This window comes from Vanessa atalanta, chromosome 24, assembly GCF_905147765.1.
Source record: "Vanessa atalanta chromosome 24, ilVanAtal1.2, whole genome shotgun sequence".
NCBI lineage: Eukaryota > Metazoa > Arthropoda > Insecta > Lepidoptera > Nymphalidae > Vanessa > Vanessa atalanta.
Window position 1 is genome coordinate 3,221,846 of NC_061894.1, and position 25,838 is coordinate 3,247,683.

Below are 25,838 nucleotides of genomic sequence, written 5' to 3' on the forward strand. Positions count from 1 at the left end.
AAATCGACCACCGGTTCGGAATTTAGCACCTCGGACCTGAGAAGAACCGGCGAAAGAAACTCAGCAGGATATATATATATATTTTTTTAACCATTTTCCATGTACAAGGATAATTATATTTTAGTTATTTGAAACAGCCTGGAGGCGATCATTTCATTCCCAAGGTGTGCAGTCAACTAAAAAGTCATTAGTGTTGTAATATCCTTGTAATGATGGATTTGTTAATATTTCATACATCGCCAATATCTGTAAGCGGTGTTGACCACTTATAATCAGGGTGGCCCATATTAAAGTACAATACTATAAAAAGAAAAAAAAAATCATTACTGTTGGTCTTAAAATGACGGCTGACCCAACAATTCGTAGAATTTTTGAAAACCATCTAATTCTATAAATTTTACAATATTAACAAGATAAATTAAAATTATATTAATTAAGAAAATATTTTGTAAGACAAAGTTGTAAGTTAATAATTAAAAATGTAATTCATTTAAACACATTTTAATCATTCGACGCTTGATATACTAATTAATACTACTATTTGCTTTCCTATCTTCTCACGGAAAAATCTTGTCTTTCTCTGCATATTTGAAGGACAATATAAGTTTTATATTTCGTTTATTATATGGACGATCTGAGCATACACTCATACGCTTCAGCCATTACATGGATAGCGAGCCAATTTAATTTTGCAAAGTAAACTCCTCGTATTATGCTACAAAATTCAGAAGATTAAGGCCAAAATGTATCTACTATACTTTCTTGCTATGAACATACTTTATAAATAGAATAAATTTAATAGGTATTTAATAAAAACTAAATTAATCAAACTAACATAAAGATACCGTAAAATGTGGATGTTTGGTTTTAAATGGGTATTATGTTATATATTAAGAGTAACTTTTATTATGTCTTGTAATGACAAAGAAACTCACGAACATAGATTGCAAAAACATGAAAAATGAAAATTCTGTAATGGGTAGCAGGCCTAATGAAGCTTGACAAAGTTAACAAAGCTAAAATTCATTGCTACTTCAAGTCACTCCCTATTTTCACAAGATTATTCAGAGGAAAATGCGACGATTTGGACATGTTACGCGACGAGATGAAGATGTCCAAAAATTAATGACAGACACATAGAAGGATTTTGTCGAACATAACCGTCATCGAAGCTCTGAAACGATCACAGCTGGGCAAAATAGCGAAGAAAACTTATCATTGCGCCTAAAAATAAGAAGAGCCGTTTACAAATAAAAAAAATAAGGCAAACAAAAAAGAATTAATATGTAATCTCGATCCCTCGATTCGATCTTTTGGCAATTGTTTACCGATTCAAAATTACCTTTTTTTATTGAATGTGTACCTTTTTCATTAGAGTTAACACATATTGGGTAATAAACGATCGCCTCTTAGCTTTTTCTTTCTTATACTTTAATATGTAAACATTTAAAAAATTGCCAAATAAACCGTTGTGTTTCATTTACTGGTTTTTTTTTTACGACATGTATATGTCTGGGTCATTCATTTTCCAAACTGGTAGTAAAAAAAAAAATTTACATATAACAAAAACTTTAAAGTTTAATTTGTTCATCACTTTTAATAATACCGATTATCTATACTGAAAATAAAATAGATCAAGACTGGAAGACTTGATGGTTCATTTTACTTAGAATTTTCTTTAGGAGGGTAGATTTCGTTACTGAAAACACGATTGTAAATAACCTAACCATATATTTTTAAGTCATTATTTATTCTCATTCCTTAAATTAAAAAAATAATAATTTCTGAAGCTATTACAAAATTATACGACGAATAAGACAATCAATAATATATAACGGCAAACATGTAACGCTCTTTATAATAGTACAAGAACGCGAAACTTACATTAGGAAATTCATTCTTTATTCAATCTCTCTAGTCACGGCATATTTGATAAACGATACCTACCCGTTAAGGCTTGTGATTATACTTCAATATTTCCTAACAGAAATACAATGATTAATCTATTATTATTTTTTAATATTATACAAATATAACACATTCAAAAACAAGCTTTCATTTAAAGGTCATTTTGGATGATGCAACTACTGGTCTAAGAACTCTTCTTGAGAATGTTCAGGTTGTATTCAATAAATCCACCATATCGCCTCATGGACATATAGCATATCCTCTAAGACACATTGAAAAATTGTGTTGAAAAAAATTCAAAACCTCCTAAAAACAACGACGTCAAATCTAATCTAACGATCAAACGATACGGCTTACTTGAAAACAAGGGAAGCAACTAAAAAGCGCATTCGTAATACTTTTTTTTAAAAATATTAGCAATTTTACATCAATGTTATGAACAGTACCTGAAATTAAGCCTCCCGAGCGCCCAAGGAAGCGCGATGGCTGGATGTCGTGAAGCAGGACAGAAGAGTCAATGGACTTACACAGGATGACGCTAAGAACCGTGCAAAATGGAGTAGGCTTAGTCAGAAGGCAGACCCTGGTAATAGCTGAGATTAATAAATGCCAGGCAGATGAAGAAGAAGCAGTTATATAAACCTCCCTGTTAAACTTTGAATGAGTAAAATCAAAATCACTAAACAGATAATCGAACAAACCGGCATCCATAAAACTTTATTCGCCAGATAAATAAATATCTCGTGTATAATCAATTCACGACGTTTTCTTTGAATTTTCTCGTTTACCGCACGCGATGAAACATAATTGAATTTTTATGATAAATGTGCCGGTTGTATATTTGTAGCTGGTCGCGTGATTACCGACCGAGACTTGTTTATTATAAAGTACACGATACGAACCAAATAAATTGATTTCTATTACATATATATACATTATATATTAAACTTTATACACTTTACGTAGTGATATCCTGATTCAACATTATTAGCATATTATTATGTCGAGAACGAAAAGGGTTTTTCAATAGGTTTCAATCAAAAAGCTATCTCCACAAAGATCCACAAGAGGGTTTTCCTAATATCAACAAAGATTTTGGAACTCTTTGTTTTACTTGTACTTGTACGATGGGCCACCTGATGCTAATGAGACACCACAGCCCATAAACATTGGCCCTATAAGAATTATTACTTATTGCTTACATGCCAATGCGTTACCAATCTTAGGAATGTTATGTCCCTTGTACCTGTAGTTACACTGGCTTACTCACCCTTCAAACCAGAACATAACAATACTAAGTATTGCTGTTTGGTGGTAGAACATATATATATTTAATAATATTATTATTAAATATATATGTGTTAATTATACATATATATATTTAGTAATATATATTTCGTCAATCTGCAATCTGCATAAAGATTGCCTGCTACTCTATGTACCTAGGTTAATTTTGTATAAATTAAAATAAAAACAAAATTTATTCATTTTAAAACAAATACATATTATTGAAAAATTACATGAAAAAAAAACAGTAACAATTCCCTTTCAATCAAAGCACTGTTAAATACTACGTAAATTATAATTAAAATTATCAAAAATGCAACAAATATTTTAATGAATAAAAAACTGACATTACTTTAAAATGTAACAATGTTTACCTACTATATTTAACTTTTCAGCCTTTTTAAGTTACATTGTTTAGTAGATGAATTGTTACACAACGAATCATCTCTTTCTAACAACAATAGTTTGATATTCGAAAGAAGAAGATAAGCGTAGTGTAATTCTAAAACCGTTTTTTTTATTACTAATAAAATTATAAAAAGACGAATTAAACTCAATTAGTATTTATTATTTCATTTTATTAATAGATTTATTATTATCTTTTGTTTTAGACGTATCCGGAGATCAGAAGCGTGAGGTACCCTAAACCAGGCACAAACAACCCGATCGTGAAGCTGACCGTAGCGGATATAGCAGACCCGAAGCACATCAGAACGAGACATCTTACTCCACCGAAAATTATTCTAGAAGAAGGGTCAGTGCACTGTCGTATTTTACTTCTTCTGAGTTCGAGTTATACAAACATCCAATTTTCCCGGTGACATGTTATATTAAGAAATTGGCTGTTTTATTGCAAATTAGATAATACCAGCTCATATCTCAAAGCTTCTTCAGATAGTAGTAGTATCCCCTTGTTTTTTTTTTACGGCCGAGCTCAAGATCAATAATATGCTGCTTGGATGTCATTTCAGGTCCATTTAATTACGGCCTGACTATATTGGTTGATTTGATAGCATTATATTAATTAACTAGCTGTGCCCGCGACTTCTTGCTCGTTTGAATTTAATAAAAAAGAGTGACTTTATTATTATATTACATATAATTTTGAAATAAAAGTAGCCTTAGCTACTCCTTATTACATCAGCTATCTGCCAGTGAAAATCCCGTCAAAATCGGTCCAGCCGTTCCTGAGATTAGCCGGAACAAACAGACAGACAGACAAAAATTGTAAAAAATATTATTTAGGTATATGTACCGTGTATACATACATATTCATTTAGTAAAACGCGGTTATTTTAATATTACAAACAGAGACTCCAATTTTATTATATGTATAGATAATAATTCAAGCGTTTCAAGTTAAAATATTGATAGCTCAATAGTCAAAAAGAGTCAGGATCCTTTTTTCTATTTTCGTTATCTCACCTAATACAAATTGTACGTTTTCTGAGAGATAAAATAGGAATATAGTAATTGTTACAAACAGGAATGGATATATTTATATATATTATAAATATAGAATAGCAAAAAAAATACATTCAAGTAACATTTTGTTCGAATCAATAAAAGGGATTACATTTAAATGAAACCGTTTTATAAATAATTAGAACGATCTGACCGGAATTCGCGGGTTCAATAAAAAACAACATTCATTTTCAAGGAATAGTCAAGAACTCAATTGACATATCATTGTTTTTCTCTTAAACAAAGAGAACATCTCGCTACAAAATAAACTTTACGAAGATAAATAGCTTTAGCATTGATACAAATATTTCACCAGATTTGGTGCATTAATCTCTCAAACGTACGGTTTGTTACCCCTAATGACTAGCATTAGTATCCAACTAGAGCTCTATCAATTGTAAGCACGTTTTAATCGTATATAAATTACGAAGATAACTAATTTAATATTAAAACTATGAGTAAATTTTATAATTTATAATAATAAAAAAACATTAATATATTCATAAACATTAGAATGATCGTGGAACCAAGTAGCTATAACTTATGATTGCCTAGTACTTATTCTGTAATAAATAGTGTTATTTGAGACTTATTTATATTCCAAGTAGGGAAACGCCGTTGTTCGAATAAAAAAAAACTTTTCGGTTGATGGTTAATAATGGTTATTGATTGATATTAGTTGTAAAAAAATATTATTATAGTATACGCGTATACAGGCGAATAATAGAGAGCTAAAAAGGAGCCTGACGTCATAAGAGAGCGGTACCTTTGCCCGTCACGGCATATGAGACGGGCTAATAAACTCCAAAGCGAACCAATAATTAATTCGTTTAAAAATAATATTAACAATTATGTATAGTACGAACATATTTGTCAATATAATTATACTGATCCGGAAATAATAATGAGGATTAAATAACAGTCATAAGCCCAAGATTATTTTAATGCGTATTTGTTAACAATTCAAAGATTTATTGAAACGAATTAACAGCCCGGATTTTCATAAATTAAATTGACTTTGCTATAAAATAAATGGATAATTAGTTTTAATAAATAACAATAATTATAATAAAGTATATAATCGATATATCTCCGTCGTTTTAGAGATAATATTATTTCGTTATCTTTAACATTTTTATGTTTTCGTGACTATGATGATACGACTTTTATGTTAAAATTGTTGCTTTATTGCTAATGATATTTAATATTATAAAAAAGTGATTATTTTGTTTATTTTGTTATGTATTTATATCGTCTTAACTATATATAAAACAAAACTATTTTTATGCTTAAAGACCAGTCTATATTTCAGTAAATATACATTCCTATAATTTATATTCAGCTTAAAATTTTACTTCATATTTTTAAATAAATAATTATATTTAACTTCTGACAGAAGTTAAATCACTACCATATACCATTCATTTATCTTTTGTTATTTTAATAAATATATCTTAAATAATGATGTAAACGGAGATAACCCAAGGCTGACCCAGTAACACTTAAATGTTTCATTATATTAATTATTATAACAAACTAAACAAATTTACCAGATATATATTTTTCTACAATATTTTTGCGAAAATTTTAAAATTTGTAGCGAGCAGACGAGTGGAAGATTTAAACAGCGTCCAACCCCATTAGTAAACTCTTTGTTAGTTCGACAAGTTTCGTACCGGTTGAACCGTATTTCTAACAATAGACAGTTTATTCAAAACACCGTTCCCTACTTATAAATTTAATTAAAACTTATACTATAATCATTTTTGTTTTGCTAACAGCTTATAGAAGTATTAGTCTTGTTAGAAAAATAACGTCAACTTAAGCCGTAACCAAATCCACGATTTATCTCAGATTTAGTTTTATTTTAAATACACTAATTAAAGAAATAAACTCGATAAACCACGGCCTATCACTGGTTGAACTGATTTATATGCACCCAATATTAATAATTGGATTATTGTTATTCCGAATTATTACGAGCATTACTTGATAGATAACTTAAGTGATTATATGAGTAAGAAAAATAACGTAAGGGCCATTCTCTAACAATAATAATAATATCAGGAATACTTATCGCTTATTAATAATTAAAATATAAGCCTTTAGTAAAGTAAAGCTTTGTTTTAAATTGTTATCGTTTTTTTATCAACAATCGTCCAGCGTATATAAAATATTTATAATAATTTTATTTTATTTTTCTTTAATATATTTTTTTTATTATTTTACCCAGCTTAAAACCTGGCACGATCTCTTTTTATCGAATATTTTATTGATGTTCTATTTTTGAAATGTCGATGACCTCTTTTTATAATTAAACTGTAATTATGTTCAAACGAGATCTTTTCCACTAAACCGAATGTAACAAATATTACTTATAATCGCTATACAATACTTTAATGAAGAGTAAAGGTAAAGAAACCTTAGATTTAAATACTCGTATTCCATGAGATCTATTAATATACATTGCTGTTGTGTTATGCAAACTGCAACACTGCAAAACTTAACTCATATTGACTTTAAGTTTATTTTCAAAGTTACGTTAAAAATTTCGTCTATATTCAAAAAGTATTTTTTTCGAACCACAGAATATCTACATAGATCTCGACCATTAATGTCATGTTTATATACTTTAATTCCTTCTGCAATTGGAGTCGAATATTTTAGAAAATAAAAAAATTTGAAAATTAATTCTAGCGTTTCACTTGTTGGAGTAACGATGCTAAAATAAGAATAAAACTCGTCGTTTATTAAAACAAAAATAAAATTGTACGGTTGGGAATATTAACTAGAGTTAGTAAATGAAGTAAAAAATGTTTCGACACTGAAAATACCTTCTAAAAATGTTTTCCAACTTTACGCGACATCGAGAGATTTCAAATAAAAGAACACTTCGTATTTAAAAAATACTCTCAAATTTTTCGAGGAAAACTCTGTGATTTTTTTTATCGAATACGAGGAAAGAGTAATTTTTTATAGTTCTCTTTTTAAATGTAACTTCAAAACATTTTCGGATCGAGCTGAAGTTAATTGCCGTTTTATTCGTTTTTGCTATCATCTCGTGTGCTAAAAAAGTATATTATGATTATTTATAAATATATACTCATTTATGTCACACGACCTTTATTATTTATAGATTCCAATTGATAGTTTCACAAACGATTCGACGAAATAGTACTAAAAGTTAAAACGTCGAACTATTTTTGAAATTTTGTTTTATTAGGTTCTTTTAATATATAAAAAGGCACATTAACATTAAAGGGAACACAAACAGCAAGTGCCTGTAGAATATTTAAATTTATTATACATATCTGTTTCCTTATGTTTTCCCAGGGACTACTATTTCACAAGCGCGCAATGGGTATCTCTTACAGAGGTGTGCGTAGTGTGGCTCACTCGTGTACAGAACTTATCTGTGGTGTCAGTGTGTAAGAGCCCTATGTGGTATTGTCAAGAGGTTAGTAAAACTAGTTTATGTGCTCCTGGTAGCTTAATGTTATTTGTACTAGGCATATTGATCATATTTTTTATCTTTATTTTAATGAAGTCAAATTTATTTATTATTTATCTTATTGATAAATTTATTAAGTTTAATTTTCCTTAAATGTTGCCCAAATGTGTCACAAGCTACATGTACATAAATATACATAAATATAATAAAAAAATCATACATTAGTAACATGTTATCTTAAAATGAGATTTAATATATTCAAATTTCGTTAAATCCAATTTTTTAATCAATAGGTATACCGGGTATTTTCGGGTACAGAAGCATGGGTCGAATCTGCTCCAGCGCCATTATGGTCGTCAGGTGGCGGCGCCCTTGTAACATTGGCTCCAGTGCGTGATGGGCCCGCCGGACTCTTCCGACATGTAGTGCGCGCAGAACACAACGCACACGGACCAAGAGCGTTACCACTCACACATGGAAGTTTTGATGTAGTTAAACTATTGGCGTGGGACCACGCGAACCAACACATGTAAGTTATGATTGCCTAGTACTTATTCTGTAATAAATAGTGTTACTTGAGACTTAAATTCCAACACTCGATAAATTGTCTGTCGCTCCACAAGGAAATTTGAGTTAATTTTGACATGTTTTAATTATTTGTAAAAATTATACAATTTAAATAAAATGAAACAAGTATTGAGCCAAATTTCGACCTCAACGAAAAAAAAAATGTTGCTTGTTTTTATTATAGAAATAATTAGAGAATTTGCCTCCGTAGAAAATATCTTACATTATAAAAAACAGTGTTCATATTATAAAAACATAATGTCATGTTTCTTTCCTACGTAGAAATACTGTTTCTTTATAATTATTATTAAATATTCAAAATCTCAGTATCCTCATCCAAGTTTATCTTTCATTTTCGAATCCCATACTATTCTGATCGTGAAAAGAACAAACAAACAGAACCGCATTAAAAAAACATTGCGTTTTAATTCCTGATCTTACTATTTTTCAAAATCAATTAAAGCAACCAAAATAAACATCCTTTAAGATTGTTTTTCCGTATCTTTAACGTAAGATCAAGTATAATCCTGTCCAATCTTAAATATCATTACTGTGTATTGCTAAGTTACTCTTAATAGCGACATTTCTCTTGGTTCGCTTTTTCTTCGATGATAAATATTAACCTTCCATTTCTAAAGGAGATATTTACATTAAATTACGAAACAATCTTCCAGTCAATTTAATGCGTAACATCTTGTCATTTGATTTCTGACTTTGTATTGCTCGTTTGGATAAAATTAACTTCTATTATCGTCCTGAGATAAAAATAAGGAATTATTTAAAACGTATTGACAGTTCTTACAAAAAGTAGACTATAAATTATATAATGAAAGCTACAGGCGTAATGACAGTTTGCGATGAGATTCATACACTGTAAAGGCTATATTATGCTTTCACACTTAAGATTTGCAAGATAATTTAATTTAATGTTATTTAATTGTTAATTCAATTTGATACAAGACATCGTGTACTTGTAATTAATCCTTATTATATGGCATTAAGTGCACAGAAAATGCACAATTGCGCAAACACATATACGTACCTACATATTTACCTGCTTTCCTTATCACGTGAGTGTAATTAGCGTAAGAACAATACAAAAAAATGTATATTTTAGTTGTTTATTTTGTTTGTCAACATTTAAAAGGTAAAAATTAAGATGAGAGGTACTAAAAACGTATCTAATTTTCAGATATTATTTAGGCATACCAGAAGGTAAACCAGGGCAGCAGCACTTGTATAGAGTGTCTTCAGAGGCGCCTCGGCCCGGCACGCCTCAAAAATTACCATACTGTGTCACTTGTAATTCACAGGTACATATTTTATTAATTTTTATCTTCGTCCTTGTGCCTCTTAGTCAAATAACCCAAAGTTATGTTACCGGTGAGGCTTTATGTTGACTCGTCATTGTTCGCAGTCGCGTCACCTTCGCAGCGGTAACTACCGTCACAGATCAAAATTGTATATTTATGTGTTCAGGCACAATTCTACTAATAGATTGTCACTTTATTGCAAACGAATCGAAATGTTATTTTTACCGTTCAGTTGTTTTCCTTTTCTATATTTTTGACTATATAGAATCGCGAATTTATTATAACCGTTATATTTTAGTAGAATTTCCCCCTGGTCGAAAAGCTAAATATATTATAACAAAAGTAATTTTTCAGGCTCAAGGGACATTCCATCTTAAATGAAACCGTTTAAGCACCGTACTGATTTATATTTCTTAAACTGCCTATGTTTTGTGGTTAATATAATTACTGAGAAGATATAATTCAGAAGACCTAGAATAAATATCTAAAAAAGTCTTAACACCATAGACAATCATTTGACTCTTCTGTCATGTGTTTTCCTTTTATTTTCCACTATAATATTTTTTCAATATTCTTAAATATCAATTGGAATTGGTAATTATCATTTTATGATACGAATATTTTATATATATATATAAACCATAATTAGTTAAAACGGTCCTCATGTAAATGTATGTTCTATTATTTACAAAAACTTTGATACTAAATTCATATTCAATTTAAATAACGATATAATAGGACGGAGCGAGTAACAAATACAGACAAATAATCTCTTCTCTTTCTTTCTTTTTCCTCTTTCGAATAGCCATCGCCTGCAATCAATCTAGAATTTTACGGAAACCTCGCGTCATCAGGCGACAGCACTTGGGACAACGATTGGGACGAGGAAATTCCGGCCACGTCTCCAGCTCCATCGAAAAAGAAGAAGAAAAAGCAACCTGGTAAGTCAAATTAATTTCTCTTTAGACAATTTATACGACATAATATTACATCATGGATAAATTGAAAAGTCGTAGAACCTGCCGGGGTTGGTTACTCGCACTAATCAATTATTATACCGAGAAATAACAATTTTTTAACAATCGTGTTCCCTTGTTAAGAGCTGAGATGACCCAGTGGTTAGAACGCGTGCATCTTAGCCGATAATTTCGGGTTGAAATCTAGGCAGGCACCACTGAATCATCATCAATCATGTACTTAATTTTAAAATTCATCTCGTGCTCGGCGGTGAAAGAAAACATCGTATCATAATATATGTACGCCAGAAAGCTATATATGTACTTAGAGTAAGATCTCTGTGTGTATAGTGTTTGTATTAATAGGTAAATAAGACTCAATGCCAATTAAAAACTCTTGGTAATATAATGTTTTATTTTGCAAATAGAATGAAACTCAGTTCAAATAACGTTAATGAATACTCGTCATTTCTGTTACGTTGAACAATCGTCACGAACTGCTAGTTCTGAACTTCAAGGAACTTTGGCGTAGATCAGAATTGCATTTATAGCATGCCAACAGGTGCAGGACGATATTGTATCACTGCAGTGAGTCTGACACGTAACCGAAGTTCTATTTAATAAAGTTGTCACGCCAAAGTTCGACACGCTTCAGACACAGCAGTCGAATTTATTATGGAAATTCTACGTTGTTTTCAAAGTAGTATTGTACTAGAAACAAGAATATTTTTTAAATTACGCTAGTTGGCGACTGCATCACTGCATCCCTCGCTATTTAAGGTTTGGTTTTTAGGCGTTAGGCGTAAAGAAGTCTATGCCTAAAAATTTCAGCTTGCTTTTTACCATATAATTTTTGCCAATTTGGGCAATTTTAGGGTGAAATAGCACCAGACAAACAGACAGAGAGTTGCTTTCGCATTTATAACATTAGTAAAAATGAAAACAATATTTCCAATTTTCAATTTAATATACATATTATTTTAATCTTAACCCAATATCTTATGATTTATCGTTTCCATATAATTCGAATATTCCAGTAACTAGCGCTTGCTATAATTTTAAAGAGATATATTATTTTGTATTATAATTAGTTCGTTTCGAATTTAATCTACTGGGTTCACTATCAATGATTCACTATTAACTGATTGCGGGTTCAAACTCAGGCAAGCAAAACTGAATTTTCATGTGCTCAATCTGTGTTTATAATTCATCTCGTGCTCGGCGGTGAAGGAAAACATCGTGAGGTGAATACATTGTGTCTAATTTCAACGAAATTTTGCCACATGTGTATTCACCAACTAGCATTGGAGCAGTGTGGTGGAATATGCTCCATACGTTCTCCTTAAAGATAGAGGAATCTTTATCCCAGCAGTGGAAAATTTACAGGCTGTTACTGTTCACTATTCAATATATTTTTTACTTCATATTATTGGCTATTTTACAAGGATGTATTTTATAGTATGGCTTATATTATTTAACATTGAACCTTATTTCTAGAAAATATACCTCAAAATCTTCCGTGCCTGTATCACGACGCTCACTTCAGTCCGTCTTCGACGTACTTCGTACTCGAATGCTTGGGCCCAGGTGTACCGACGTCTAGCTTACACAAGATCTCGCTTCCAGAGCCTCGTCTCTTGATGCACCTGGAAAATAACACATTAGTAAAGGTACAAGTTTTATTATTGGAGTAGTTTGCGTATGGATAGATTAAGGAATCAGTACATAAGAGGAAGTTTGAAAGTGGCACGGGTAACCGAGAAGTTATGTGGAAACCGGCGGTCATGGTATGGGCTGTTATGGGGAGGAATGAGAACCATGATATGAGGAAGGTCTTCAGCATGGACGTGGAGGGATATAGATGTAGAGGACGACCAAAGAAACAATTCATGGATTGAGTGAAAGACGATATGGTTGGAAAGAATGTTCCTTGTGAGATGACGTCAGATAGAGAAGTACGGAAGAAGAAGACATGCTGCGCTGACTAAAAATAAAATTGGGATAAGGGCAGGAGGATGATAATGATCGTTACTTTTTTATATCATTCTATAAAAAATTGTTATATTAAACAGACAAAATCGCTTAGCATTTTCTTTAGCAAATATTAATATTATTGATATAAAACTTGTTAAAGCAACGTGAAAGATAATCTTAGATAACATTTGATTTATTATTCAAAATGTATATTTGTGTGCGTGTTTTTGTTTGTATATACATATTACTTTTAATATATTTTTTTTGTAATCGGTTACTGAAACAGGCAAAACACAATACTATATTTCTCTTGCCTTTATATTTTTCTTATATATTTATAATTATAACCATATTTGTTGTGTTCCGGTTTGAAGTATATGTGAGCAATATAACTCAAGGACAAGGTACATAACATTAGTTCTCATTAAACTGTTTTTTTTACAGTGTTTGTGAGTGGTTATAACCACATTTCATAAGAACATTTGCCTGTCAAGCTCCCTCATAAAAAAAAAATAATACAAATTGTCCTGGCAATACCATAAAGATTTAAAAAAAGGAACCTTATAAATCTTGACAAATCCATCTAGATATTTTTATTTTCGATAAAATATATTAGACAATTTGTAATATCAACAAAAATATCGTTATGTCTACAATGTATTCACAGCTTGATCGATATGCATTCTGATTCTAGATTTTATTCCCTTTGTGCATACGTTTTACTGTTGGAACAATTTAAAAAGCGTCGATATACCAACGCTTTATGGTTTCGCATTTTGATATTCTTATTTGAACTTGTAAATAGCTTTTTCATTTGATTCGTAATACAACAGCAACTTGATCTTACAATCTGTTTGATACGTTATTGGGCATTGTGTTATTATCTTATTAATTCTATGGAATAAATACCTAATGTCTATAAATATTAAGTCCTTTTTCGTTTATAAAAATATTTTTACGTTGGACGTATTGTCTTTATGTAATACTGGTGGCCTCATCCAATTGCAATGGTACATTAATTACAATAGGACATTGTTATTATTCAAACCGTATTGAAAGGCAATGTTTAGTAAGTTTAAAAAATATATATTTTTTGAAGTTATTAAATCTTACCCGAATTATATTTATGAAATAAATTTCTCGTTCAAATAAAGGTACATTTTATTCTAGATCACTATGGATAATTTCGCCTCAGTTGCCTAGTTGTATTTGTCTTATTTTTTTATTTTTCTAAAGGAAAAGCTGTCAGTCATAGCATTGCCGACACCACGGACGTTCTCCGTGCAATTGTCGAGTGGTCAGGCAGCTCGAGTTCGTCTCCTGCTTCCTCCTGGCTTGCGTGAGGATGAAGTGACTAAATACCCATTGGTTATGAAAGTGTAAGTCTTTATTAAATCTATTTTAGTGCCGTTTATTTATTAAGTAATAAGTCAACGCTGAGGCTGTAATCAACGATGCATTAAATAACAATTTATTATCGTTTTCTTGTTTTTGTGATCCACTTACTTTTTTTTATTATTAAATGCCTACGAAGGTAGTACAATAGTACAGTAGTAGTAGTTAAACAATACGTTCTAGAAAATCTTTGGTGTCTGCTTTGTCCGTAAGTGGTTATTACGCAACATATTTCCAATATTGGATTTGACGGCTAACTCATTCGTAAAAAGCTGCTCAATTCAGTATCTGTATTTGCATTTAAAATTAATGGTATGTAAATTTTCTCTTATTCCTCGTGTCCCCGTCCAGCAGTGCGATTCTGTAAGAATTCACCTCGGGAGTCACTCGTGAAATGTTGACAACTGACTAACATACGCCATTTTGATATAAATTTTATAATTATTATCGTAAATATTACAACATATATCGAGTTTATTGTTACAGAATAGAAATCGATAATAATCAACTGTATTGCAACAATGCGTCATTATTAGGGTTCCTTATCATCATAAACACAATAAGGAACCTTATTATGATACACACTCCTTTGTATTCAGAAATGGAGCACCGGGAACTCAGCTGGTAACAGAGCAGTGGTCCCTTGACTGGGGCTCATTAGCTGCAGGCGCTGGAGCTATTTTGGCTTCAGTGGACGCAAGAGGTGCTGGTGGGCGAGGTCTTGCAGCACATCATACGCTGCACAGACGTCTGGGAACAGTGGAACTAAAAGACCAGCTGGAAGTTGCTGAGTACGTCCTAATACATTTTAAATAAAATTATTTCATAATATTTATGTAATGAAAATGATTGTTGCATATATTATACAACATTATTATACATTTTGTTAAATTTTACCCAAAATGTTTCTTTTTTTAAAAATTCGATCTCAAATATATAAATATAAAAAAATGCCTTTAACTGCAAAACTGTTTTATTTTTCAATTTATTATGTTAGTTAAAACGTCGTTCTTGTAACTGTGACATATATTTGCCAATAAAATTAAAATAATCTTGAATCGATTCCAAAATAACTAATTGGGTAAAATAACATTTGACACGCAGATAAACTATTTAAGTCTATATTATTAATAATGTTTTTTTTTTTAAACCTGTTTAGCATAACTTTACATCTTACATATGTAAATAAAATTATAAATGTAATTGTCTTATAGATATCTCCGCGACTCGCTGCACTTTATCGACGCGCGTCGCGTGGCGGTGTGGGGCCGCGCGCACGGCGGGTTCCTTGCGGCGCTGGCGCTTGCGAGTCCGCTGCGAGTTTTCCACTGCGGGGTCGCAATCACGCCCATCATTAGGTGGCGATACTATGGTAAAAATGGAAAACGCATTCAAACTTATCCCATTATTTAACAATGTTTGAATTTTGTTAGGTTATAATATAGCTGTATATACCCGTATAGAAATGTCTGGAACTGACTGGATGTGGAAGGCGGAGACTTGGCAGCTTTACCTTCCCTCTTCCCTTTCTTGTGACATATAATAATTACTTATTTAATAATTATTTTTAACAGCGTCAGCTTATTCAGAACGCTACATGGGCTTCCCGAACGCAACTGGTAATTACCGAGGTTACGCCGATGCTGACGTCACCAAGCAGGCCGCAGCACTTCAAGATAAGATGCTGCTTTTAGTACACGGCACTGCTGACGATAACGTTCACGTACAGCAGACGATGGCGTTAGCGAGAGCGTTGTCTGACCAGGGAAGCACGTTTAGACAACAGGTAAGAGTATGTAGAATCAAAATAGTTTTAAGAATAACGTCTTTATAAAATTCGTATAACGTCTTAAATATAATTTTTATACAAATATATTTAAATATAAATGTTGTAATAACAATACAGTGCCTGTTACGTCAACGCGTTAAATGATACCCCTAATAAAATAACAAATCACAAAAAAAACAATCATATACATTACCTAACTTACCTTTAGGACTTTTTATTTCACTAATTTACAACACCCTATAACATATCAGAGATATTTTTGCATAACTACTTTACACCAGAATTTCATAATGAGCAGTTCAGTAGTTAAGACTTAACTAACAAACAAAGTCACATTTTCGCTGTTTCATATTAGTTAAGATGTATATGCACTTGCGAGTTAATTGATAATAAAACAGAAACATTTTTTTTTAAATAAGTTGATTTTTCTAGATTTACCCAGACGAAGGTCACAGTCTAGAAGGCGTCAAGAAGCACCTATTCCGAACAATGTCCTCGTTCTTGGATGACTGTTTCAAGAAACAGGTGCCGCCAGAGACAAAGGCCGGACTGCGAAATGGCGGTAACCTCGACTGAGACTCGTGGAGGGATGAGGAGTTGTACTCTTGGTATTTCTTTTTTTTTCTATAATAATGTCTTTAGAATTGGAAGCTAATCACAAAATGATAGTAGGTATAGTCACCTTTGTTCATAGACAGTAGCAAAGAAATACCAACATTGCCTCTTTTTATTGGCACAATGCCAATCATCCGGTATCCGAGTTATGTCTCTTGGGTCTGTTTAACAAACAATAGGTTTTGTTTGTGGAATAAAAGATATAAGAGAAAACGAACATGTTAGTATTTCGTTAACAAAAAAAAAACCTTTTGACAGTTAAAAAAAAATGGCCGGCTTTACCACCAGAACCATTTTCCCGGCTGACATTCTGTCTCGGATGGAATTTGAAATGTAATATTGTATATATATTTTTACAGGTAATTACAGTGAAGTAGAAACCGCCAGAGAAGAGTTTATTAAAATCTGTAGTACAATTATTTCCATATCCCATTCGATATTTACTGCCAAATGGACTATTTCATACACATCAAACATGCATGTGATACGTAGTTATAAATAATTGTGATCGTGTAAATTGTATGGTTGAATTCTATTAAAAGCTTTTAATTAACGAACCCTTACGCGAGTATGTAGGAGGTGTTGCATATGTGTGTGTGTGATTGATAAATAGAAACGCACAAGAAACATTTAAATATATGCAAACAATTGTGATCAATGGAGTAATGACGTGTGAAAACGCGAATGGTGTTGCAATATGAAAAAAAGATCCGTTTAATGTATATTGTTTTGATTATTTTATTACAAAATAATTATGAAGATTATATTGCGCATCTGTACTAAACTATTTGGCGACGTAAAAATCCTTAAAAATAATTAAAACGCAGCCGGTACGCAGAAACGCCGTAAATATTTAAAAAAATCCTTATTTATCAGATTGAACAATAAAGAGAAGTTAAAATTGTAACTGGTTCAATACTATCTTAATATATTTTTTAAATATTTACGTAATTATGTGAAACACAGAAAATTAAATGAATTAATATGATAACTTAAATCTATTATATATAAATTAAAATGTTCCATTCGACATTAATGTATTACTTCCAGGTATCATTACTTTTTTAATTCTAAAAATTTTCATCAATCTCAGAGATGAACTGACAAATAAATTATAATGGTTTTTTATTTTTTTTAAGTGTAATTAATCTTGTTAATTAAAAAAAATGAAAGGGTCTGTGGGCCGGAACGGCCTAATGATCATTGAGCCTCTTTTTATTTTAATCATCTATTAAATTTATGGGTACTCTAATTGCGGCCCAGATTTTTCTTTTTTTTTTCTAAATCGATGAAACTTTCGAAAAGAGTTATCTTAATTTCAAATTATAAAAAAAAAAAACAATTAAAGTTAAATATTCAACTAGAAACGTAGGTTTTTGTTAAATAATTAAAATTTTAGTTTAGAAATTAAATCGCGTGTATTATATTCGCATTTTTAATCGTCGAAAATTCGTTTTAGAAATCTCTTATTACAAAAAAAAAAAATTCTTTATTCCGCAATTCGATAATGTCGATTTTTATAATATTATCTTGTTGCGGAATAACGCAAATTCCACGTACGATTTGCATGGAACTTGAAATGTTTGCGATGTATATTGTATATTTTAAATATTGTATTCGGGTTTTGATCACGATTTTAACTTGCACACGTGACCGAAGTGACGCCGCTGTGCTATCGCCGTAAAATAAAATCGCAACTTACTCTGCTTTAATTTTTTTATTATTTTGTCCGTCGTGTCGGTAGAGTTGCCCCGTCTCGTCTCGTATCGTGATCAAAAGCTGAAGTCTGTTAATGAATGTAACGAAAAATGTTTAATTTTCATGGGAATTTGCAAATTCTTATATAAATCAGACGGCCATTGATTTACTGACTAATAAAGGAATTGATAGTTGCTCTTTAGTCAATGAGTTTTGTGATCTTAGTACTTAAGTTGTTATGGTAGGCGATAGTACTTTAAGATCGTCACTGTAGTCAAAAACGATAGTTAGTTTTACGTTGAAATCATGTGTATTTACAAGATTTGTTTTTGATTTGTAATATTCAGTATATAACAATGAAAACAAATCAAAGTCTGTATGTAATATGGTTTAAATTACTTTAATACTTTGAGGGTTTCTAGTGTACTGTGCACTAAATACAATAACCATGAAATTGTTATGACGTCCATAGACGTCTCAGAAAGTGTTAAATTATCTAAATATTAATTGGTTATAATAATAATCTTTAATTTAACAATATATTGAAGATTTATGAAACTTATGAAATGTTTACATTTCTATTGAAATATTGTTTTTTTTTACGTAATGAAAGTAAAGAGCATTATAACGCAACATTGTGCTTCTAAATAATTATTCGAATTGAACTTTATAGAAGTGTTGAAGTGTTGATTTAGAAAAACATTTGAACAATAGATATAAGCGAAATTACAAAATAAATTTCCCAACCTTAACTACGAAGTTAATCCCAAAATAATTCCTTCGTTTTCTCGAAAACGTAAATGAATCGTAACTAAATTATAATTTAAACTATATTCAAATAAATCGAAACAATTATAATATCGGTAGCGTCATTGCGAAAAGGTAAAGTGTAATTTCTAAATGACAAATAATTGTACAGATATTTATTACGAAATTTTAAATAATCTAGATTAAAGTAATGCCTTCTAGTGTATCTTTCAAAAATATAGAAAAGTTTTTGCGAAGACAGTAGGTACCTACAACATTTTTTTAAATTCCAAAATAACATAAAAATATTCAATTAATTGAATATCTTGGATGTAATGAAATTGTTTTGGACAAGAATTCGTTTTTTTTTTTTTAAATAGTAAAGCGGGAATACATATTTCAATTTAAAAGTCTTCGTAATATTTTTTTCTACATTTTTGTATGACACGTATTTTATATAGATTAAAATTCGATCGTTGAAAGTTGCTCAGTCTCGTTTTCAAATTTTGCATGTTTCTAGAAACTTAATTTAAACATTAACAATTTATAGCGTCAAGTTAAACTTTAGTAAAGACCAATAGTATTAAAATATTTTATTAATGAAATAAAATTTTAAAATATTAGATTTGAACTTAGTAAAAGTCATTAGTGCTTTAATAAATACTAGTCACGTTCGAATCGTGAAATTTAAGGCGAAAATAACTTTAATAGCAATAAATTATAGTGAAAATACCTCTTCTTAATAAATATTCTTAAGTAATCACATTTCTTCCGTAGGCACCGTTTTGAAAAAATAACATTTTTGAATAAATTAAATTATATAAAACAATGAATAATTCCAGTTTTCTTTGTAACACCAATTTACACGTAAATAGGAATGTAAGAGAATATTCATGCATTGACATTAATTTTTTACGTCATTTTTAAACGTAATAAAAATATTTTGTTACTTATTTATCACGATTTCCCAACGAAATCCTTATCACAGGATGAACGGCAAAAGTAGGTAATGATTGAGTAATATAACTTTAATTCTTCGTGTATATTCAGATTAGTTTAGGTTGTTGCGATAAAAACAGTTTTCTTATACTAATGCATTGAGCTATTAAAGAAACAAAACATTTTTCATTAATCCGTATTACTATTTGAAAATTAAGTTCCTAAACTGGATATTTATATTTGTTTAAATACATCACGTAATAACCCAATATATTATTTCAGTAATGTTTGACATTGGATTTTTTTTTTAATTCTAATATTATGATTCGATCATAATTATGTTTTCAAAATATTTAAGACAAAACGTAAAGTGAGAAAGACCTAAGTGCCAAAGTGTCGATGTTTCTCGTAATTTTCATTATAATTATAATTAGGGTAAGAATTTAATATTAAATCACCTTTCATATTCGCTTTAATGGTAATTTTAGTCGAATAAGACTCTTTTGTTAATTATTTATCAAATTAATTCAAGAAAACAAACTGTACTTTGTCTTTACTTCAAATTCTAACAAATTACAATATGCAGTACGTACTACTTTGTGAAACGATAACATTTAAAATGTATAAGTCTATTATTATTTATAATGGTATATATGAATAAAGTATTATAGTATTTAAAATCGAAAATACTGTTAATTTATTATACTTAGTAGTAGTATAAGAACTTCCAATCTATTTTCTTGTAATTAGAATTCTTTCATATCAAACAATACAACATTTTTGACCTGACAACGTAGATGTGTCAATTGCAATTAGCATGTGTCTTTCAACACGAAAATAAAAATGTTACTAATACATATACAAATATTTAAGGATGAAAAATTTAAATCGCATATAGTCCAAGATAGGCAGTCTAATTAATTTCACCTCTCTTACACTCATTACGTTGTCACGTCCAAAATTTATTCAGGTTTTTATAATCGTATCTCATAATTGTCACAATGACAGCACGGAACAAAATGGCGTCTGCCACCTGTCATTAACTTAAGTAATACGTGACATTGGCGAAATAATCTGTGCCCTGTCGGCACAACTAAAAGCCATTAAACTAAGAATTGAAGATTGAAGAAATGCAATTGTTAATGGCAAGTTTTTAATCAGACTACTCTCCACGGTGTGTATTAAAGGTGTGCTAATTTACGAAATATATAGTTCTATTCCAAGTTGTGCCATTTTGTCCCTCCCTAAAATTGTCGTGACGTCAATTTTACAAGATAACGGATCTATTTATGAATGAAAACAAGTATATAAAAAAGTTTATTATTTATTTTCGCAATATATATTTTAAATAATAGTATTTATTTCTAATCCATGATATTCAAGAATTATATTTCTATGCAATAAAACGCAAGAGGTTTTAATCTTAAATTGTAAATACGTTAAAATGGAATGCGATAAAAATGTTGAACTTATAAAGTAAAATATTAAAAAAGAAAATCATGGAACAATGATTGTGAATATTGCCTTTTTAAATGTTTTTGGTACTTAATTTAAAAGCTTGTAAAGTATTTTATGTGACATAATTCATAAGATGCATATTCTATTTATTTTAAAGTATAATTTTCATCCAATATTTTTTTAACAGTTAGAAAAATGGTTGTAATAAATTATGTTGCTGTCTTACTTACTAAATAATTAAAAAAAAATAATCATTCTTATAATTTTGATTATAGATTTACTTTGTGTGTTTTAAGTACATATATACAAATATGTTTAGTTTATCTATGTGATAAATTATTATTTATTTAGAATATTCGCTATTTTACAAAACAGTGTAATAAAAAAAATGATGAATGGTTTAAATTAATGATAGTTTTTTTTTGTGATGCCACTGACAAAGGCAATACGAAACAGAACTTACCTATTTACCATACTTCTACGTAGGTCTTCTAAAATTTATTTAAGCAATCACAGGTTGTCTTTTGGTTTTTAAACCGAAGATTTGCTTAGTACTTGATACTTAAAGTCCGGCAACTATATTCAAAGAACCATTCGTATTGCTTACGGATAGTAAATATATATAATTGACGTTTAATTTTTTTTCTTAAAACTATTAGGTCGTTATCGTACATTTATGTTAATATCCGTTTTTCGTTGTCTCATGATTCCGTAAATAGTAAGCTAATAGCTTCTGAATTACCTCGCACACAATTCTATTAGCAAAACGAACCGTTCCTTGTGTATATAGTAATCGGACATAAAATGATAATCTATGAAATCTCACAATTTCAACTCGACTCGACTTTTGTATCTTCATAATGAATTACGCCGATTAAATAAATTTAATTTTACATTTAATAAACATTAAGAAGGTGTGAATATTTGTTTAAAAGAGCTTATAAAAGTCTATCTATCTAAATTAGTTGTTTGATTATATTATAATTAAAATTAATGTATAATTTCGCGTTAACTATTAACTCCTTTTATCTCTAAGCTGTTATTACTATAAAATTTTATTTATTGTTATCGTTACTGTGAATACTTCACTTAACTCACTAAGTATAGTTACTATTGTATTGTGAGATTCAATAAACACATACTTACTACATACATTTCATGTTTTATTTATATTCTCCCTCAATCTACAAATTCAATTCAGAATACTTAAGACTATTATTTTAGTTTATCGTTTTGTTTAACTGCCTCATTGATGGAAAAAGCCCGCAGATCACGACAAAGTCGTCGGTTCTGCGTCTGTTGAATCAACGCAGAACTCGAGTTGAGTATAATGCGAGTACGATAATCATCTCCAGCGCAGTTGCGTAGTAAGTCAGGGTGATATTTTAAACGGATGACTATAACGTCAGTCTTGGTAGGAACGAAGGGAGAGAAAAAAAATCTGTCTCATGTTATATTTTATCACACAAATTATTATAATTGTATTAATTATTCAAGGAATTCTTCGATTATTATAGCATAATTAATATAATCTGTTAACTTTTATCCGTGGTAGGGCTTTGTGCCAATCCTGTGAGCATTAACCATGGATCCTATCACCGAGCAGGGAATATTTTTATGTTTGTTCTGGTTTGAACAAACCATCGAATGCAATATAACATCGATAGTTGCTAAATTCATTCATTTTCCTCACTACAATAAATGAAACCAAAAAACGTGTGAAATTATTTATTCAAGAAATTCAGATAATAAACAGTATCTATGTTTACATAAATAAGCTATGTTTAAAAGTGGTTAGAACGCGTGCATCTTAACCGATGATTTCGGGTTCGGTTTCGGTTCAAAACCCATGTATTCCGCCAACGTGGTGGAATATGTTCCAAACCTTCTCCTCAAAGGGAGAGGAGGCCTTTAGCCCAGTAGTGGGAAATATACAGGCTGCTAATGCTAAAAAAAAAAACAGTCTATATTTTCAAGTCTGATTGATGAATGTGTCTCGTGTAGTAGCTGCGTAGTTAGTTAAAGTAATAAAAAATTAATAGCAATACTTACTGAATGAATGTGTTCCCATAGATCCCACTGGAAAAGGTCAGCCAAATGAATTGTGGCGTCGTGTCCGCGACATAAGCCGAGAATAACTAACTAATGGATTTCATAAAAATACATTTATACTTATATACGTAAAGACAGTATACCTAATACAATAATTCTACATTCCACTAAAAGAAGCACTTACTCAGAAGTGATTTCACGCTCACTAAAAATTGATAGACCATAAAGTTCCTTTTTCAAGCTTTTTTTGAGGAAAGTTTTGGGGCTTATTCCAAAAGGCTATAATGCGATACAGTTTTGTCAGAATTTCATCAATGCAAGTATCCTTATAAAGTTTTCATTTAAAATAAAGAATATTTTGATTTTTATTTGATATTATATTACAATATTTAAAAAAATATGACCAACATATAACGCCTGAAATGTATTTTTTTAATATTTATTGAATGAATTAATGAAAAATTTCATTTTAAAAAACTCAGCTCAAATAATATTTTTTTTTATCAATTCTTCATCTTAAACAAAGTTATCGCTAATATGGCTTCAGGCAAATTGTAAATCAGGAAAATATACTAAAATATTGTTTTCTTAACTGTACTAAAATTTATCACACGCTGAATAAAGTTCAAGGTCATCCAAATATATCGCGAAACTGACATTTGTTTCCCTACGGAGCTTATACTTGACCGTCAACAGCTGACCTTGTATTTTAATAGAATCGGTTATATTAGGCTTAAAAGCCAAAACGGACTTTTAAGCTTAAAATTTTAAACTTAGGACGAAGACAACATATTTTTTTCATGATTTTATTGAAAATGAATGAAATAATGAATGAATGTTAATTTATAATTAACATTTATATTTGTATAGGTACCTAAACTACAGGTGATTACTATTATCAATTGATAAATTATTTATTTTTTTCTTTACGAGCCCACTAAACCACTAACGCTCAAAAAAGTTAATATCATCAGAATATTAAACTCCAAATCCTTTTGTCTTGGTCAATCACGAAAATTAACAAAAAAAAATAGTGAAAATTAATTCAATTATTCACATAATTTAGTTTCGCGCTAGCACGAAACTAAAAAGCGCTGTTAATAAAGATCTTTCTCTTTTTCATAAAAATATAACAAAAAACCAACTGCGCGCCAAGTTTTGTCATTCGTATATGTATCAAATAATTCTAATATGATGTGCGTTTACGTAATTTGTAATTAATGATTATTATTTATTCATAATTAATAATTCTCATATTAAAATATTTCGTTATATTGCTACGACACAGAAAACATATCTCAGGAGGAATTCTTAATCAATTAAAGTTAAAAGTGGTCGAAATCATGAATAAACTATTCATAACGGATTCATGAAAAGTAATAGCATTTTGAACCTCTATGAATCCATTATCGAAACTTTGAAAGTAATATTAAAATAGATATAATTAGTTAAATGAAATTGTGTTGTAATAAATAAATAAATAAATAAACAAACAAACAAATAAATAAATAAAAAGTTATAAGTAAGTATCTCTTATAAAATCAACTTGAAGGTGATTGTAATGCATTTCTATAAAACAACAATTCGTAATAAAAAAACAACGTACATATATTTTAAGCGATTTTCGAACATTTTTTATAATCTATCGTTATTTTTGAATAATATAATATATTTAAGTATAAATATAATATTTGGTTTCATACAATTCCTTTTAAAATAAATAAGTACTAATAAAATACAAGTATAATTCACATATATATATATATAAATAGTAAGTCCTCCCCGCGAGCTTAAGAAGGTTTTGGAGTTAATTCCACCGAATTCGCTGACGACGCTGGTGACGCTGCTCCAAATCAGGTTGGTAGATGCACAAGTGTCAGAATTTCGTTGAAATTAGACACATGTAGGTTTCCTTACGTTTCCTTCATCGCCAAGCACGAGATGAATTATAAACACAAATTAAGCACATGAAAATCTAGTGGTGCCTGCAATTGTACTTATATAATATTAGGTAAATAATAACAAAATTCAATTCAGCACGTTTATTCGTCACTAATATCAAATTTATATTACAAATTAAACTAAATCATTACATCCACAATTTTATCATTTTCATATACACAATATGAAAGAAAAATATAATCAAAAGTTAAGTGTCAACAAAATAATATTTATCATTGTAAAAATATAATATTCTTTGATGAAAAATGACTTTTCTACTCCTT

General features: G+C 30.0%; 1 protein-coding gene across 2 annotated transcripts in view; it reads left to right on the top strand.

Annotated features, from left to right (window-relative positions):
- LOC125073581 (inactive dipeptidyl peptidase 10) overlaps positions 1–18,130 on the top strand; it is a 162,743-nt gene extending 144,613 nt beyond the window's left edge. For both annotated transcript variants that reach the window (XM_047684454.1, XM_047684453.1), the window contains exons 7-18: positions 3,807–3,949; positions 7,993–8,116; positions 8,404–8,639; positions 9,870–9,990; positions 10,796–10,931; positions 12,444–12,616; positions 14,157–14,299; positions 14,915–15,106; positions 15,530–15,687; positions 15,890–16,101; positions 16,537–16,712; positions 17,079–18,130. In XM_047684454.1, coding sequence (XP_047540410.1) covers positions 3,807–3,949; positions 7,993–8,116; positions 8,404–8,639; positions 9,870–9,990; positions 10,796–10,931; positions 12,444–12,616; positions 14,157–14,299; positions 14,915–15,106; positions 15,530–15,687; positions 15,890–16,101; positions 16,537–16,680 — 1,782 coding nt within the window. In that variant the 3' untranslated portion in view covers positions 16,681–16,712; positions 17,079–18,130. The remainder of the gene's footprint in view (positions 1–3,806; positions 3,950–7,992; positions 8,117–8,403; positions 8,640–9,869; positions 9,991–10,795; positions 10,932–12,443; positions 12,617–14,156; positions 14,300–14,914; positions 15,107–15,529; positions 15,688–15,889; positions 16,102–16,536; positions 16,713–17,078) is intronic.
- Positions 18,131–25,838: the final 7,708 nt, after the last annotated feature.